This window comes from Erpetoichthys calabaricus, chromosome 11 (genome assembly GCF_900747795.2).
Source record: "Erpetoichthys calabaricus chromosome 11, fErpCal1.3, whole genome shotgun sequence".
Classification (NCBI taxonomy): domain Eukaryota; kingdom Metazoa; phylum Chordata; class Cladistia; order Polypteriformes; family Polypteridae; genus Erpetoichthys; species Erpetoichthys calabaricus.
This window is the reverse complement of record NC_041404.2, coordinates 162,325,613-162,345,683: the sequence shown is the minus strand read 5'-3', so window position 1 is coordinate 162,345,683 and position 20,071 is coordinate 162,325,613. Positions and strand designations below refer to the sequence as shown.

At 35.5% G+C, this 20,071-nt stretch overlaps 1 protein-coding gene across 1 annotated transcript in view; it reads left to right on the top strand.

Moving 5' to 3' along the window:
- The window catches only part of usp31 (ubiquitin specific peptidase 31), a 55,673-nt gene extending 38,770 nt beyond the window's left edge, over window positions 1-16,903 (top strand). The window contains 5 exon segments of the mRNA XM_051933973.1: window positions 1,657-1,776; window positions 1,952-2,177; window positions 8,142-8,300; window positions 14,508-14,660; window positions 15,275-16,903. Of these exon segments, the coding sequence (XP_051789933.1) occupies window positions 1,657-1,776; window positions 1,952-2,177; window positions 8,142-8,300; window positions 14,508-14,660; window positions 15,275-16,803 (2,187 nt within the window). The 3' untranslated portion in view covers window positions 16,804-16,903.
- Window positions 16,904-20,071: the final 3,168 nt, after the last annotated feature.

The following is a 20,071-nucleotide window of genomic DNA, read 5'->3' as shown; positions in this document are numbered from 1 at the left end:
CCAGGTGTACATTCAGTGTAGAGAACTTTATGGCAAGTGTGACGAGGCTCCAAAAAACTGGATGTATGAATGGGTATTGCACAGGTTTAACTTAAATATTGTGTAAATGTTGGGTTCGTGATCTGGTGGTCGGTGACATGAAAACAGAATTCAATGGATGTTCTACTGAGCAGACTTTTTTTATTGCATGCGTGTTGTCTCTGTCTGACGTACCAAACCCTCAGTTCCTATCCTTCCTTTTTCTTTCTCCAGATAACCAATCACCACACGATAAACGTCTTTGTGAAATTAAAACTAGTTATAAACTTAGACCACGTAGTGTTCAGAACTTTAAAAAAAAATCTTCATTATACATGTTTAATTATGCTATCCATTCAGGGTTATGCCCATCCCAGCAAGCATTGTGTACAAGGCAGGAGCAAATCCTGAACAGGGCACCAGCACATCGCAGGGTGAATACGAGCAATACATACACTAGCAGGGTTAATATAGCATAACAAAACCCCACATCTTAATACATAATTCGCCTGCCTCCTCACTCACTCACTCATGTCCGTCCGAAGCCGAATGCGCAGTCGCCTTCTGCGCACTCACTGACGTCAGTCCGAAGCCGAATGCGCAATCGCCTTCTGCGCCGCTGCCCGAAAAACCTTACGAGACCGAAATCCAACCCCAACATTGCGGCAGGCGGCGGATTTAGCCTACGCTTTATACAACTGTCTTCAACAGGTACATTCATGACTTAAACATTTCAAAGTTCATCTCACTTCCAAATTATACAAATGCCTCTAAAGAGAAAATTTGCTTCATCGCGGCAGGCGGTGGATTTAGCCTACGCATTTCGGGATTATTATTCTGAAATCCCAAATCCTTCCTCCCAGTCGTAGGATATTAGCCCCGATCACAGCCAACCCTCACACTCAAAATAATACGTAAGAGCATATTATTATTAAGTACTTCCAGCGGGCGAGTGATGTGAAGATGCAAGTTAAAGATGAGCCACATCAATGGAAATTACTACCAAACAGTGAGAGTGTCTACACAAAAAATGTAGTCTACAGAGAGATTTTATAACTTTAGTTGCATACTGACAGGCCTCCAGTATACAAACAAAAAACGTTGTCATAGATAGCATGTCTTTTTTAAGTGTACAATATTTTTGCTGTGATAAAGTCATACATATCCCAAACCTCTTAGTTAATTATCATTACTTACATCACTTTCTTATTTATTTCTTACTTATCATTTGTTCTTCATACACTACTGACACAAACTCGTGCCCATTTCAGCTTACGTTGTCGAAACGGGCTTTTTGTCTAGTCCTACATGACTTTGAAAGGAAACTGAAGCACGCCGAGTAAACCCACCAGAAGAACATGCAAATTCAAAGCCGGGAACACCCGGGACCCCCTTGCTGTGAGACAGCAGTGCAAACCTACAGCTTTATCAAATGACTATTTGGTGCATAAGCAAGCAATTATGATTAATTTCTATGGCAGAAAAATATGAGATTAATACTGTGTTAGCTCAGGAACCTCTCTGCTAGGAATGACTGTCCTATTTGAATTGTGTTACTTAATGTCTTTTGGATATTATTTCTTCACAAGTTTACATTCTGGTGCTTACTCAGAAGTATACTTCTTGTTTGATTTTTAGCTTGCCCCTGATGATGCATGGCGATGTCCTCATTGTAAGATGCTGCAACAGGGCAGCATTAAACTGAGTCTCTGGACATTGCCTGATGTTCTTATACTGCATTTGAAAAGATTCAGACAGGTACTGTACGATTAGTACTTTATATGATTAGTACTTTATGCATGAAAAAAAAAACTTTTTTGCCTCTCCCTTTAAACACAGGCATTTATCTGTTAACTTGTTCTTCCTCTTCTGGTTAAAAAAAAAAACAAAAAACAAAAACAAAACTGAAAATTTATAAGGTTTCTTTTTACAGGAAGGGGACAGGAGGGTAAAAATGCAGAACTTGATTAAATTTCCCCTGATGGGCCTGGATATGACTCCACATGTAGTAAAACGCAGCCAAAGCAGCTGGAGTTTGCCTTCTCATTGGTCACCGTGGCGGCGTCCGTATGGACTTGGAAGAGACCCTGAAGATTATGTGTATGACTTGTACGCTGTTTGTAATCATCATGGGACAATGCATGGAGGACATTATACAGGTAATTCTTATTTAAACATAATGCTGACTTCATTGAATTATTTGTCCATAAAATAAGAAACACTACCCTAAGATTGTTAACAACATATAAAATATAATAAAATGGGAAATAAGCAATTATTGAGAAGTAGCAGGTAGCCTCCTTAGTGACAATTATTTTAGTGTGCGTTAACGCAGTTTTTGTTATTCTTATTTTGAAAGCCTCAGTCTCGCTAGTGATCGATAGAGATCAGTGATCTTCTTGTTACAGTGCTTTTCAATACGCTTTTGCTAGAAAGAAAGTTAGCTTTGTTGATTTGACCTTGATTCCCTGCGCGTGCATGAGTAGCGAAGAGCAAACAGCTTTTAAAATGGCATGTGGAGAGATACCAAAGTGAATGCTCAAAGCAAAATAATCTGTGAATGACTTTTTTCATATTATTGCTGAATCTGACTGATTTGTTGGACTCCGATTTTGATGCAAGTGATTTGGAGATTTAGACCAGCATCAGCTGATTGGTCCCCAGCTGATCGTGGTGCTGAACACGTTCGTGTAGCTGATGCACCAATGGCAAGGTTCGCCTAGGAGGACAGACATGATGATAGGAAGTACAAACCATATTGCATCTCACTGCAACTGCCACCCCCGTGCAACTATCTCACAAAGACAGCCAGGCAGCCAGCGCACCATGCATTCCTGATGGCCATCGAGCTGTTCCCCGCACAGCTGCTGCTGCCACAAACTGCAAACAGGTGCCCACAACAGGCAGCAACAGACGTTTTATGTTGACTTATGTGTGAAACCATTGCTTTGTGCGCTTTTCAGAAAACTGAGTTTTTTGAAAAAATATTAGCCCTCAAAGAGTTGCTACTGAAAGACTGTTTATGCTGCTTCCTGATAAAGAAAATGTTTCTGCTGGTATTTGTTCAGATAAAAAAAGAAAACAGAGTTAGAAATGTTAACTTGCTGTTGCTCTGAAGGTGCCTGTTATAATGTTGTGATCGTGGCTCTGGACTCAGTCTGAGGGTAACTTGTTTTTTTTATAACAAACTAGATAAAACATTAATGCCATAGCAGTTGGAAATTGCTTTGGTTTTATATTTGATTTGATTACATTAATGTTTAAGTTGAGTTTTACAAGAAATATTTCACTGCTACTATGTAAAGGGAATAATGCTGTTAAAAAGCACCTTATTTGTTTAAAGTGTTTGCAAACCAAATACATGCAATACACTACTTTTTAGTTCATTATTGATTTTTTGCACATAATTTGATTGTTGTGATTGTCTGTGATTAATCATGATTAAAAATTTTAATCACTCGTCAGCACTAGTAAATACCAAAATGTAAACATAATCATAGTAGGAAAGGAATGCCTTGTGTCTGCTGCAATACTGATTCAGGTTTAATGTATGTGCTTTGTGTGATATCTTTTGAAAAAGACACCAATGGACACAGACACTGTTCTAAAAGATTGTTTTTGGAATAGTTTTTTTTTGTCTTGCTTGTACATAGAGGGTATAATGTCAGAGCATGACCCACATGATTGTATTAACTGAACTTGCCATCACACTTGGACCCTCTTCTGGTGTAAAGTATCCAATTCTGGATTTACCCAGAGCTTGCTACACACAGCATATAGAATTTGATACTGAATCAAAATACTGTTTGAATGCAAAGTACTACATCCACGATAGCTTTCCCTTGTAGAGACTTTCGTCAATACCTGCTTTACAATTGGAAACATTCACCTTCTACATATTTTTGATGATCACCTGATACAGATTCCAAAGTTTGTACAGTTTTGATGCTAGGTGATTAGCTTCATCATAGTCATCATTATTAATGAAATGCATGTATTTCATAATGAGTGAAAAATTACACACACTCATGACTTCAGAACAACTACCAGTTTATGGACCAATGCCATCTCTGGACTGGTTTACCCAGTATGCTCTGTAGTATCAGAAGACTGAGAAACAACCATGTGTCATCTGCAGTGAAAGACTCCTAGCAAGTGTGACAAGCAAATGTTTTACTGTGACTTTCCTAACACTTCTCAGGATTGTGATTCGTTTCATCCGCTCTTTTCTTCACCAGACTATCATTAATATTGCAAATAGTCCACATAATTATGATTAACAGAATCTTTAGACCAAAAATACTCATAAATGGGCAATGATGAAGTGCAGGAGTGTCAGCAGTAGTATGAAACAGACACTAAACACAAACATCACTGAAACTTGGCAGGTCAGAATCTACCAAACCGATGTTCATTTCATTGTTCGTGTTAATGACTGATGACCAATTCACAACGTCACTGTTGCTCAATTTGAGCAGTGTTTCAGTGTTAGTTTGTTCTTTATGGCTTTTCATTTGGCGTCATGTTTTTGGTTGAATGTTCCGCCCCACTCATGAATATTGATGAGTGACAAATCACCTAGAAATGTACATGATTTTTTTGTAGCATGGTGATATTTCATACACTAGATGGCAGAAGAATACTTTCCTAAAAGTTATTCAAGCTTAACACTGTGAAATGGATCATTATACTGTATGTCAGCCTGAGTCTAACTTGGGTTTAACCATAAATATGTAGAATTAATGTCAAGTTGGAAATTCTGACCTTTGTGAAACATGTTAGACAGGTGATAACATATTGTATGCTCATTCCCACTTTGTAACTCGGCCTGGCCTGGTTAGAAATATTACCTGACATGATTTCCCTACAATATTCTGACATGCCCAGGTTTTTAATCTTTGAGACCATTTAAATTTAAGGTTCATATTTTAATGTTTTAATGGTTAACTCTTAAGTATTTAAGTAGAATTCCATATTATGCTACCCTATAGGTATACATAATGTAGAGAATCATCTTCATCAAAGGTTTTTACTCTAAAATACAGTGCACTTTTCAGCCTACTTGGTCTACCCATATAACTCAGAATTCAAATGTGCATATACTGTGATTTTTGTAAGGGTTCATGGTTGATCTGAGTCAGGGCATAGTGTAAATACATGTTAACAGATTTGCCAATACTTAATGCTTTTGATTTAAATTAAACCATGGCACAAATTAACCTCATTTAAATTCAAGTGAACAAGGGCAGAACTTAAATTGTGAGGGCTGATTGACTACTAGGTAGTCTTTGATTTGCTCACCACCTTAGGTTTACACAACATTAATCTATCTAGATATCATATCATTATTCAAAAATAGTTAGCTTTGTAGAAATATTTTAGTAAATAATGGGTTGATACCTGTAAAGAGTTGTGGACATTTGTTCACTATACAAATGTGATATGTAACTTGAATTTGTTAGTATCTTCTGCATCTGTGTTCTTAAACACTATTTGCCTTATGCATTAGTTTCTCGATAGTGTGTATAGTGTTTTGTTTTGTTTCATCTATACTAATAAAAGGCAAAGCCCTCACTGACTGACTGACTCATCATTAATTCTCCAACTTCCCGTGTAGGTGGAAGGCTGAAATTTGGCAGGCTCATTCCGTACAGCTTACTTACAAAAGTTAGGCAGGTTTCATTTCGAAATTCTACGTGTAATGGTCATAACTGGAACCTCTTTTTTGTCCATATACTGTAATGGAGGAGGCGGAGTTGCATATCGCGTCATCATGCCTCCTACGTAATCACGTGAACTGAAAACAAGGAAGAGCCCCAAAGAGCGCTGAAGAAAACATTCATTACACAATTGAGAAGGCAGCGAAACAATAAGAAGCGACCAAGTGACGCATACAAGCATATTCATAAGTGCAGCTACAACCGTAAGTTTAAATTAAGTTTATAGAAACGCTCCCGCTGCCATTTGCAATACCATATTCGCGACATACAAGTTTAATGAGAAGACACGAGGTCACCGTGTAAACCTAAAGTTTAAATTAAGTTCATAGACCTACAAAAGGATGCCATTGATTTGAGGCAAGATTGCTTTTCTCCTGTACAACTATACCTTGCATTCTTAACAGTAAGCTTGCACTGCTTGGTCATATTACAACCAGAGTGCTGAACTGACAATGTGGTATACAAACAGAACTATAACAATCGTAAAAAAAAGAAAAAAAAAACAGCGGTGAACCCGTGGATTAAATAAAAAGGCGGCTTCCTTGGCGAAGCAAGGAAAAAGGAAGACCTTATATGGCGTTCGTTTATAAAACAGCGGAAAAGCAGTGTTGAGGCTGCTTCACAAAAAAACAGCAGAGCGCCTTATATGAGCAGGCAGTCAGCTAAAGAAGGGAATCAATAAATAACTATAATCTTAATAAACGAACAAAAAATAGCGGAGAATCCGCGGACTACATAAAGCAAATGGGTACCTGAACAGAACAGTGAGTCTCAAATAGCTACACAATAACTATAACAATCGTTATAAACGAACAATAAAAGCATACAGAACCGCTAAGCTAGGAGAAAGGACGGCCTTATATGGCGTTCGTTTTTAAAACAGCGGAGAGGCTGAGTAAAGGCAGCTTAACAAAAAAACAGATCCTTAACAAGTTGTTATTGGTATATTTTCCCTCAATTTAAAAAGGTTTTCTTTTCTTCTTAATAACAATTTTAAAGCAGTACTTCACCGCTATAGATAGATATAGATATATATATAGATATACTGTATATAGATACATAGGTATGTATGTATGTATATGTGTGTGTATATGTATGTATATATATATATGTAGATATATATGTAGATATATATGTAGATATGTATATACTAGTCATTTAGCCCGTTACAATAACGGGTGCTAGAACAGTAGTGCATAAACATTAGTAGGAACAGTCTATATTAAATGGCAAGGGACTTTGAACTCATTCTTTTTGTTGGTCGTATTTTTCTTTCTTTCAGCCTTTCTTTTGTTGATGTTTACTTGCTGAGCTGACCGTTCTTCGTGGGCTGCCACCGTGTATTGTGTGTCTTTAATTTTCTGTGACAGTAATACTGTCTTGTACGGCTCAATTCAATAAGGGCGTGCACAAAAAGGCGAGCTTCAAAAGGGCGACCTCAATTGAGCGCGGCAAATAAAGGCGTTCGTAGATAATTTAGTTCAAATGGCTCTGGAATATGTGAAGAGCAACAAAGGTGCAGATCTTTCTTTACGCACGCCTTTATTCGCTGCGCCCAATTGAGGTCGCCTTTTTGAGGCTCTCCTTTTTGTGCGCGCCCTTATTGAAGGATACCGTCTTGTACGTCCACTGGCTTGTACGTCCGTAATATACCTGTATAAGTATATATATATATCTATATATGTATATATATGTATATGTAGATAAGTGTATATGTAGCTATGTATATATATATATATATATGCATATATGTATATGAATATATGTTTACATAACCTCTTTAACACACTACTTCTCCGCTGCGAAGCGCGGGTATTTTGCTAGTGTTTAAAATAAATACATAAACACAGATTTTTTTTGCTGTTATATTTATGTTGATGTCCTAAATGAGACACTCTGACTTATAGCCCTCTTCCAATTGGTTTCACTAACACTTGGTCACACGTGTTAACTCTGTGCCTTAACCATAAACATTCACTTTGAATGTCTAAATTGCTTGTTTTTAGCTTTTGTGGTATAGGTGCTTGTTCCAGAGCACAAGAAAAGGGGAAACCTGCAATGGCTAGTAGTCAGCCAGGTCCAGATATGACAAGGCAGCAATTTTAGTACAGGGAAATGTAATTTATTTTACCAACAGACTGTGTGCTACATTGAGACTTTGTCTTGTGAGAGTGAAGGAGGAGACCTTTCCAATTAAAGTGTTTGAAAGATTGAAGTTTTTTTTTCTGACTAGTAACAGGATGCATGTTTTAGTTAAAACCATAACTTTAAATGAGTTTGACTTGGTTTTTGAAAAACAAATTTATTCAGTTAATTGCGTTTCCAGATTTAACTTATAAAATATATTGTATTTTATTGGCTTTTCTGTGTGTAGTGTTAACCATAGCCCAATTGTATTTGCAGCCTATTGTAAGAATTCGATTGATGGGCAGTGGTACTGTTTTGATGATAGTGATGTTCAACCGATCTCTGATGCTGAAGTATGCAAGCCAGTGGCATATATCTTATTTTACCAGCGAAGGACTACCATTCCATCTTGGTCTGCAAACAGTTCTGTAGCAGGTAAGAGGATTTGAAATTTAAAAAATAATACATAAAGAAATCATCTTTTGTTTTACATTATCGTACTATACAGTATGTCTGTCCATCATGCCATTACATTCTGTTGGGCATATTAAGTATTAATGTTTGCAATATTCCTGACACTGTTTTAATGCTGCACAGATTTTGTTTACTCCAAGCTGACTGAGTCCTGGAACAGGGGTGGGGTGGTGGATTGTGAATGGGGATGAGATGGCGTTCAAATATTGGCTGTCATAATTTGTCCACATTATCTGCTTAGAGAGATAAGTGACAATGTTCTGATTGTTTATATTTCTCCCTGTGCAAATTAAGACTTGACAACAGAAATGGCTCACTACGTTCCCAACACTCTAATAATGAATTATTCTGGAGCTGCAGTTGTAATATATGGTAACTTTGAAAGGAACAATGACAAACTTCAATCAGTGTGTGCCATGTTGCACTTGTGGACACAACAAGCTGGACATGTGTTACTCAAATGTTAAAGATGAATTTAAATGTAAACCTGTGGTACTACCACACACAAAAAATCTATACATATATATATATATATATATATATATATATATATATATATATATATATATATATATATATATATATATATAATAAAATAAAATATGGATTAAAGACCAGTAGCATTGACGTTCCACATCATGAAGAGGGTTTTCTTAGACTTTGAGTCCTCTTGTGACAGGGCACTTGGACCACTGCAGTTTGCTTATCAGATGAAGATTAGACTGGGAGATGCAAGTAAAGTATCTACAGTCTCTTCTCCAAAGAACTGGACAAATCTGAAAGCACAATGATGATTGTTTTTTTTTTATTATTTCTTCAGTATCATCCAGCTGTCTCTTTTAAAGAGGTAAGGTCAGGGATACACCGGTAAATAAGCCAATCATTCCATGGATAATAGACTTTCTGTCTAGCAGACTGCAGTTTGTGAGGTTCAGGGACCGTGTAGACACATTTTTCTGTTCACCCAGTACATCTTGAGCAATAAATATAAAACACCAAGTCATATGATATACAGAAATTCTACGATGATCCTGCACTTATGTGGTGTAGGTGGAGAACTTTGAAGATTTTTTTTCTTTATGCAAAGAGAATTTCAACAAAATCAAAAAACTGGTTACTGACTTTTGCCACATGAAAGTGAACTCTGTGTTCTCAGTAGGTGGTGCCCTGCTATCCACAACATTGACCACTTGAACTGTGGAGCTGAATAAAAAAGAGCAGAGCAAACTCGTTTGGTTTATTTTCAATCCCCAGGCTGCATTCAGTTTTGGGGTAAACTTTCAACCTGACAAGACCTGATAACTATTGGGAGTGATGCAGCAGCACATCCAGTCTACGTTACACCATTTATTAAGTACTTTCAGCCAACGGATTATTCAATGGTATTGCAAAATCCTGCATGGGGCTCTTACATACCCATGAACGTATACTTTTAACAGTAAAGCTTAAAAGCAGATTTGCCTCATCAAAGAGTGAATGCCAAAGTGGGTACTGGACAGAATTTATTTCATTTTTATAAAAAAAAAATGTTGTTAGGTTGTTTTTTATTTATCTGCTATGGAACCAGTGTAATTCACTTAGAATTGATTTTCATAATAATGTAGGAGACTACATGGTCATTTTACATGTTTCACATTTCCTGTCTATTCATATTTCTGCAAACGCTGTAGTCAATAGATACATATTTGTTTAGGTAGATGACTTTTTGAGTATAGGACACTTGCAGCTGGGGATAAAAGCTGAGTTCTGGGATGAGCTAAGATAAAAATGACATATTCTGCTGGGTATTTTTATATAATTATATATATTTCAATTTAGGCTAGGAAATTGAAAAGTTGTACCTCTTACTAAATTAACTCTTACAAGTTTGGGCAAAACATCATAATATAAATTGATAGGCTGATTTTGATTGGTTACTCTAAAATTAGCTCACATGCATGTACATGTGTGGGTGGGGGTGTCCGTCTCCATGTGCTCTGAGGTAGTCATCCAGAGTTGTTTCATGTATCTCTTGTACTTGGTATGCATTTCTCCTAACCCAGCTTATTACTTCTCTATTGACTCTTGCTCCTAAATGCATCAGAGTTACTACCCAAGAAAGATTCAAGTTATATGCGCATATAATTCTTGTGTAACAGAGTTTAATTGAGTTTTTCTGCAAGGTGTTCCCCACAGTAGAAATTAAAACTAGAAGGTGGACTTGATGTGCTGGACTTGCTGGGCAGAGTGACACAGATTCACTTGTAATATTAAACCCATACAAACAACACTGTGATCAAGCTAGAAATGAAATCGTACCAAAATATTATCTATGAAATTAAATGGATACCGAATATATATTGACTTACCATACTTGCCCCAACATCCTTGCTGAATCTCTTTTTTTGTCCATAGAAGAGCTAGGCACATGCACTTGCAATCTTACAATTGCAAAGAAGTAATACATTATGTAAAAAATACACAATTAAAAATTGAGTGGTGGGAATAGTATAGAAGGGATAAAAATCCATAATTTTAAATTGTGGAATTAACAGGAAAATTTATAGCAAATATACCCAAGTTATCATGCTAGTTTTACACAGACAGTTGTTAATGGAACAGCAAGAACAATGCCCATGAGGTCTGCATTGCAAGAAGCAGTTTAGCTGCTATAGGCAGGCATGACATTCATATAGGTTCAGTTGTATACAGTATATATAATAGTACTGCCACTGCTGATTTTTATTTATAATCAAGCAATCTAATGATTTTTAACAATCAAGTAATTAGTATTTGGAGGAAAAAAGAAATGCTACTCATTAAATAGTAATTTACTGGAACAATAATAAACTAGGTGTATTCAGTGTCTCTAAAATACTTTATTGGAAAAAGACAAACTAGGAATCTTTAATGTTTATATTTTTCATGAAGCTGATACATTTAGTTTTTCTAGTTATAGTAAAACCTCGATTATCCGTCACTTGATTAACCGGCAGTCTCCATTAACAGTCAGGGTTAAAAAAAAACCCATTGCGCACACCAGTGTCTACCTATTATTACAGCCACACGATATGCTGCAAGGGGTGCACATTGAAACAACTCTCCCTTTTGCTATCATGTGTCATGCTGCTTTGTGAAATCAGTGTCAGTTACCTACCATGAGAATTTAATAGCGTTTAATAGCTTTTCTCTTTTGTTATAATTAAACTACTATACATTTTTATGGTCGATTAAATACAGTATATGCGTGTGGTGTTAGAATTGTCACAAACACTTGAAATTACTAAACGTTTACAATATGGCAAAAGTGCTTCCAGTATTGCTTAAATTTACATAGTAGGAAGACCACTGCGCAGGAGCAGAAAGGGCCGAATGCTGAGTAAATGATAGGACTGGATGAAGGGCCCCTGTTCTGTGAGAGGCAAACACACCTCTTAAGAGATGAGTGACAGGAGAAGTTAGGAGAAAAAGGAAGGTGTGGCGGAAGGAAGTTCTGAGTAGGGAGTTAGGGGACAATAAATAAACAGAGCAGTGTTTGTGGTATAGAAAAAGACAATATGAGTGTCAGGAGATATTTATTGGTAGGGAAAGCTTTCTTTTATTTTTTTGGAGATGTGATCTGTAACCCAAGTAGCGGTGTATAAGATAGGGCATCGTTTGTTATGGAATGAAGATTTCATGTAAAACAGAAAACTTCAGTACCTCTGAATTATATTTGCTTATTATGCTGGTCATTACAATATTATATAAATGAATTAATTTTGATAATACTATATTATATTTTGTTAATACAGCTTTTTTTGTGTTAATATGACTTCACTAAACTAATCTACTGTATATCATTTTTAAAATAGCTGTTCTGTTATCTGTCTCTTCTCTTTTCCGTCGTGGTCCCAACGCCTGATGGATAATCGAGGTTTTACTGTGTCAAAAAGGTTCTCATCCAAAAAAAGAGAGAAATATATAAAAGAGCACAACATTTTAGGTTATTCAAATTAAAATGTTATGCCTTTTTACAAAGTGTGTGTTTTCATTAGCTTTAAAGATTAACCAAATTATAATAATAAAAATACATGATGTTTCAGAATTCAGTGATGTTTCCATCCTGACCACTGTAGAACACACTGGCATTATCCATTTTGCTATGCCCAGAGCACAAGTCTTTCTCTGAAATGTCTTTGTTAATAAGCTGCTGCCAGACACTATTAATGAGGTTCTTCTTAACTGGACCTCTCTTTGATAGAGATGTCATGTGGTACCAGTTAAATGGTCAGCTGAAACAAAGAGCCATAAAAGCTCTAGTCACTGGATAGTCAACCTTGATATATAAACTTTGTGCCTGCGGTTAACCAAAAGTATGGGCTTATGTGCACCCAAGAAACCAATGTCAAATACCTGTTCCTTTAAAAAACCTTTCACACCCAAACTCTGGACGGTCTTCATCAAGCTCACTGCTGTCAACTTGGATGTAACTTCTGCTGTCTAAAGCAGGACCCCATAGCCTATAGGATGTGGCCATAACAGGTTGGAGCAGCCCCTTTTACTTGGAAAGGCAGTCTGGTGCAGGACTAAAAGGAAGGAAGACTTCTCTTTATTGAAAGGGACTGTGAGTGCAAACTTTGCTGAGGAAAGTAAGTATGGAAGTAAAGTGAGAGGCCATACAAAACATCACTTGTTCATCTTGCTAACGGGAGCTGACTGATCACCGTCTGCCCCAGCAGGTGTAATTTTGCAAGCAACTAAGGACATTTTATGTAAAAACCTTGAAGAAAACTACAGTACTGCCCACAACTAAAAGGTGTGGCCAAGGCAGAGAAGAAGAGCTCCTGAAAAAAGAAAAGTATACTTTAAGATCTTACCACACGCTGGAGAAAGCAGACCAGGAAAGGAACAAAGCAACACACCAAACCATAAGTACACTTGCTTTGATTCCGAGAACTATTAATAGTGCCTTTTTTATTTAGGATAAATAAGTTGATATATTATGGTATTGGTGACTGAAAAGTACCTTTGTGAAAGATAAGTGCTTAGTAGCTATAATTTTCTCATCCTAAATCCAGTAAAGAAACTTTGAGCCACTTTTCATAAACACACACTCACGCACAGAGGTTGTCCGTAAAGAGTGGTAAGCTGGTGCATTCTAGCTGTGAGTAAATTGGTGCCACTTTTGTGGTGCAAGGACTAGGAACTTTGTAACTCGCTAAAGAACTTTTCCATTTTAACCACATGAATTAAAAGATCAGAATTCACAAGTTATATGCCTTTTATCTAATGGGGAGAAAAAGTTCAATTAAGCTCTTGTAATTATATTTTGTGGTGTATGTTATTGTTCTTCATCAATATACTGTATATCTATAAATATCTTTGCATATATCTTCTTTTACCTTTGTTAAAAATAAATTGTATTTGGTTTATTGCAGCATGTGTGATTTTTGGGTTATTTATTGAAAATAAGCAACAGCATGTTCGAAATACAGCAGAAAAATTGAGAGTATTTAATGTAGGCTTTTGCCCATTTATGAACCTCATTCATAAATTGTATGGATCTCTTCACATTTCTGGCATGCGGCTGGAACATGAAGTGGAGATGTTTGTGTGGGCAGAAGTTTAAATCCTCCAGTCTTTGAAATTAATTTGGTATCCCTGGGTGAGCATCTTATTAATTTTTGTTTATTTAATAATTATTCACTTTGCCAGAGGAAACACTGATAATCATTGATTTATTAATAGCAATGAAATCACCACATCTCTAGCTGGGCATTAAACAGAAACCCCGTACTCTAGTAAATGCCAAGTGTTAATAATGAATGTAGTATAATAGTGTAGAGATTTGCCATGACTTCAGCAAAATGTTCAGTATCAATTTTCTGGAACATTGAAATTAATGACATAAGTTTGATTAATCAGGTAGTCATTGGTATCTCTTATAGGAAGTGGTCATGGTGTTTTACATTAGACAGGGCTTGGGTGTTACCAGGGTATTAAGTATTTCAGCACACGTTTAAACATTGAAATCATTGTTTTTAATGTTTATATTTAAAGGTTATAAAATGCTTCTTAAAATTTGTTTAAGTGTATGCGGTATTTTTCTTAATAAGTACCTAATTAAGAAAACAGTGGTGTATTGCTATTGTAAATTTTCCGTATTGATTTTATCCTTGTGAAATCTTGTTCTTGGGGCTTCTCTAGGCTCAACAAGCTCTTCTCTTTGTGAACACTGGATCAATAGATTGCCTGGGAGCAAACCACCCAGTGTTGCCTCTGCTGCATCTTCAAGACGTACTTCATTGGCTTCACTGTCTGAATCAGTTGAATTTACAGGAGAACGAAGTGAAGATGATGGTGAATATTTTTTTATATTGTTAATTTTAAAGCATTTAGTTCTTCATTATATATTTTAATTGCTTTCTAATAATGCAAAGTGATAGACATGAGTTATTTTTATTTGAAGCTTTGCTTTTATTAATAGTCTCTAGAATTAAATTTGTATTGTAATGCAGATATCACTTTTACCAAATTATAATACTTCAGAGTTTTAAAGCAGCATTAGAAAATAAAGTATACATGCAAAAAGAAAACTGGTAGGAAATACTTTATTATGTGCTCTTGGACATATTCCAAATAGTGTAATTTTTCTTAAGTTTTGATGTGTGGTTGCTGAGCTGTTTTTGTGGAATGTTTCTGTGCTTGCACGTGTTGTCTTGCTGATTCTAGTTATATAGAAGGATTGTTTCATCCTTTAATGTTTTCTGAAGTGTTTTTAATGCTTTTAAGACTATAATGTCATATTTATTCATATATATATTGCAAATCTAAAGTATTTGTGATATATTTTCAGAATTTTAGAAACAGTCTCGGGCAAGACATAATTTTTAAATAATAATGCTGCGTTAATATTTTGTATGTGTTTTATTTATGTTCTGCATTGGTTAATTTTCTATTTGCTTTTTGTTAAGGAGGATTCTCAACTCGTCCTTTTGTGAGAAGTGTTCAACGGCAGAGTTTATCATCCAGATCTTCAGTTACAAGTCCTTTAGCAACAAATGAAAATGGAATCAAGCCATCTTGGTCATTATCTGCCAAATTACAGATAAGATCTAACTCTCCATCAAGATTTTCTTTAGATTCATTTTCCTCCTCCACCTTAGAAAGAATAGGTGAAGCTACAGATGACAAAGTGTCCACGTCTTGTTTTGGAAGTTATAGTAAATATGAGCACAAGACAAGTGGTAAAGCACCACTTGCTGTGATGGAAGGTGTTATGAGAGAAGAAAACCTTAATAGATCTAACATAAGCCTTGAGGACACTTTTTGTAAACATTCATCCCAGATAGAGAAGAGACTGTCCAAAATGGATTCTGAAGACAATAACAATCGGATAACATCTGTTGATCAAAGCCTTTCTAGCCGAAGTTTATCAACAAGAGAATCAAAACACAGAAGCAAGCCAGGGCCATCAAATTACAAAAGCGATAACACAACAGGAAAAAGAAACCCTACTAAGATAGTTAATGAGCAGGACAAAAGTTCGAAGAAAAGACAAACATCCTCTTCCACCCAAGGGTCCCCTGCTTCCCAGGCATCTTCCAGTCCTCCAGTGAAAAGTTCAGCTAAAGCATCTGGCTCTAAAGACAAAGCCGAATCTTCTAAAGTTGGTAGTCTCAAAGCTGCTTCATCTATGTCCCATTCCAAAAAGGAACACACTCAACACCAGGAAGGTAGTCACTTGAGTAGTGGTCAGCAGAAGCAGAAACACACCTCAAAACTCAGGTCCTCCTCAACTTTGCCAGTTATTACTAAAACGTCATCTTTGGGGTCTACTATTTCCTCTGGGAGAAGTAAGATGATGGAAAAGAGCCTGAGCAAAGAATCTTCTCAAGCGAGCCCCCATCTTGAAAAGCCAGGTGGGGTAAGCGCTTCAAAAACAAGCAGCAATGCAAGAGCATCTGTTGTCAAATCTAGTGATAGCAGTAGAATAGAGCGAAGGCCTGTGAGAAGCTCCAGTAGTAGTAGTTCTGTAACAAGCCTTCGATCACCCAGTGTTTCTTCCAAGACGGATCTCAGAAGAAACAGCAAATCTGAGGACAAAGGATTATCATTCTTCAAATCAGCACTCCGGCAGAAGGAGACTCGTAGGTCAGCAGATTTTGGTAAAACAAGTATTTTGTCCAAGAAGTCCACAGATGGAATTTCTAAATCCACTACTAAGAATGGCATGGACGTTAGTGATGGAACTTGTAAGACTAGTCAAATTATATCTAGTGAATTACACTCGGCAAAGTTTTCAGCAAAAGAGAAACAAACAGTCAAGGCCAGTACCCTTGTTACACAATCTCCAGTTTCTTCAAATAAATCCAAGTCTTCCAATTTGGAAACCAGTGCTTCATTACTAAGTGAGAGAAAGAAACAACCCGAGAAATCATCAACTAGAAAACTAGCAGCTAGCATGCAATCCTCTGCACAGTCGACCCAAAAGGCTAAGTGACTGTTGGCAAAGAATTTGTTTATTCCTGCAAAGTAATTTCGTTTTATTTTTTTATGTGCCTAATTTATTTTTTTCTGGAAAAAATACATATTGTAAATTATTCAATGCCTTTTTTTCTTTCCATCAAGCCAAATATTTGCCATTTGGCAAGATCTGGTACAAAGTCTTCTACACTAAATGAATATCTGTACAGAAATGTGGTATAGCAAAGCACTTTGTTTAGATGTTTTCCTTTTTCCTTGAAGAATGCTTCATATTGGATGCAATACCTTTTGATGTAATTTTTAGCCTTGCTTGTGTAGCATGCTTTGGGGAATTGTCTTTGGGCACTATTTTCTTTTTTTAAGTTGTAAAGAGTTTAGGAGTACTTTTAAAAATAGTGTAAAATCTATATTTCAAAGTAAAATGTAAATAAAATATGAGACTGATCTTTGTACAAAATTTCTAGGGTAATGTTTGAGTAGATTAGTTGGCACTGGTACTGAAACTTGAGTTGGGGAAACAGTGATTTCTTAAATGTCTTTTTATATTTTTTATTTTTACTTAACTGCAAATTGAGAACAGTATATTCTGTTAGAATGCACTGACAAAATATTTGCTATTCTTTAAAGGATGTTTTTAATGGAAGAAGAGCACATTTAAAATGTATAGACTAAGACATGATTAGTTGTGTTAGTTTGAGTGTGAAAGTTATGTTTCTCTTTTAAGATATTCACTTGTTTATAAACCACAAAACAGATTTTTGTGGAGTGTTTGTTACAGATTTCTTTCAACATACATGCACACTTTCTTTGGAATCAGTTTTTTTGCATATAGTTTTAATATACCACTTAAGTAAAATCTAAATTCAAAGTACATTTGAATTGTGAGTGAAGTGGCACATAATTTTATTATTTAGAAAATTTGATTTGTTCCTGCTTTACTTTTTTAACACAGCACATACATACATCCTAGTGTAATATTTCACATGTCACTTTACATGAGAAAGTGTCAACAGTGCAAAACAAAATATTTGTATATAGTATAAAAAATAAATACCTGACAGTGAGGTCAGAGGATACCCCTTTGCCTTAATGTTTAAAATTAATATTTTATTAAGTAAATTTGTTTTTGAACCAGGGTGCTGCTGTCTTATCCCAGTTGTCTCGCTGTCCTCCACCATGATTCTGTTGCCTAAACATAAAAACTGACATGCACTGTGACCTTATGAATCAGAGAAAGAGAGTAGGAAGATTTGATACAAGTTTAAGAGGTAGTCAGTAGAGGAATGTATACTTTTTTGTTGTTCACTTTAATTCCATCTGCACTCATATCTGTGTTGTTTTAATGATAACACATAATGTTCTGTAAAGTTTTGCAGTAATACACCATGTCTTCTCTAGGCCTTTACGAGTTTTAGATACGTTTGCAAGTAGTTACGTTGATTTGAATCTGAATTTTGAAAATGTGTTTAGCTGATTGCTGCCTTTGAACATTTATGAGTGAAAAACCTCAACACAAATTCATGTATCTAGTAGTATTCTGCATTTATTAGATTACAAATTTTGCCACATAGATATAGTGTTTGGTAGTATTGTTTAAAGTAATGATCTAGGAGTAAGAAATTAGCCTAGGCAGAAACTTGAATATGACTGAAGCTAAGGTTATGTTGCTGAAGTATGCAAGGAAAAATACAGTTTTGCTGAATTTGTATTTGCATCATTTAAATGATCAAACTTTTTGTGAACTTCAAAGAGGTAAAGTGTGGAGGGTGGAGAATTTGGCATAAGTGCAATGCACATTAAATACATCTGTTCCATCTCTGTTACAGAAAGGTGCTTGGAGAAAAAATCTCAGGATTTGTTTAAATTAACTACAATGATAAATCCCTCAGCATTTCTTTAATATTAAGACAGGTTAGTCTATTACAGAGATACATATTTTCCAGTGATGCAGAAAACATTAATTTTTAAGCACTCTGTTTTCCACTGAAAATCAATGCATAATTTTTGGTATTTATAAATTGTTTTGCTGGCACAGGTTCAGGTGCATTTAATTTGTTCTGATTTTATTTAAAGGTTATAGTTTTAATGAGCACTTTAATAATTAATTAACTCTAGCAATGAATGAAAATCATTGACAATTTTTATTATCCAGCTTTTGTATTGTTATTTAATTTCAAAACAATATTATAACACTAAACCTTTAATTGATTTGCATCCTTGAATAATGTAAAGGTAATGCGATTGTCTAAGTGAATGAGTGGGAGTTGTTTTATTATTCATTGTTCTCTAAAAGCAATCTTTTTTTTTTTTTAATATTTGCTTTTACATTTTTCTAATATGAAAAATTGTTTATTATACCAGTAATATTTCCACATTTAAAAAAAAAAAGCCAAAACTCTTACGGTCTCTTAGCATAAAGACAAACATGTACATTTAAACTGTCTGTTTTAGTAAAGGCTTAAGACTGTTGTCATCTGCTTACGTAAAGCTGCTTCACTTGCATGACTAAATGTTAATTGGGCTTTCTGCTTCCTCAACATTGTTTCAGCTGTAAAATGTGTGTGATCTTGCCTGAAGTGCTCTTTTTCCATTAGTATATGGATATTGTGGTGTTCATGCAGTTGGTGATTATGCAGACTTAAGTACTTAATATGGGGTATAACTATTCTTTTTGCTAATTTATTGAAGAAACTGCATGATTATGCACCAAGGAAGGAAGAAAGAAGGCATTTCATTAGTTTACAGATAGTGTAATTAGTTTACCTTATTTTAAGTCATATGTAGTTACGGTAGATCTTCTATCCACAACTTCCTCTTAGTCTTAGTATACATAGTGTGTTCCTGTGGCATACTTATAAAAATTGAGAGAGAGGCAGCATTGGTCAACCATTATAAAAACATTAAGAGCTATTAATAAAAATCGTACATACAATAGCAAACCAGTGTAACAAGATGTGGTTAAACTATGCTAGCTATACTTAAATCTATAATGATGTGGAAGGTTTCGTTTTTAAATTATCCTCTGCCCTTTTAACAAGTGCAAATCAACCATTTTAGCATAAAAATGCACTCTAAAGAACTTAACTCGGCCATAAGAACAAGTGAAGCACAAACATATTTGTACAGTGTGTGACTGGACTTGTTCCTTGAGATTCTGTGGGGTATTTCACATTACAATTGCAAGTGAAGGAATTCAGTGTGTATAATACATTTCCCATTTGTTTTAATTTAAAATTTCTTCTTTGTCACTTTTCCTTTCTTCTGAACTTAGATTTATTTATATT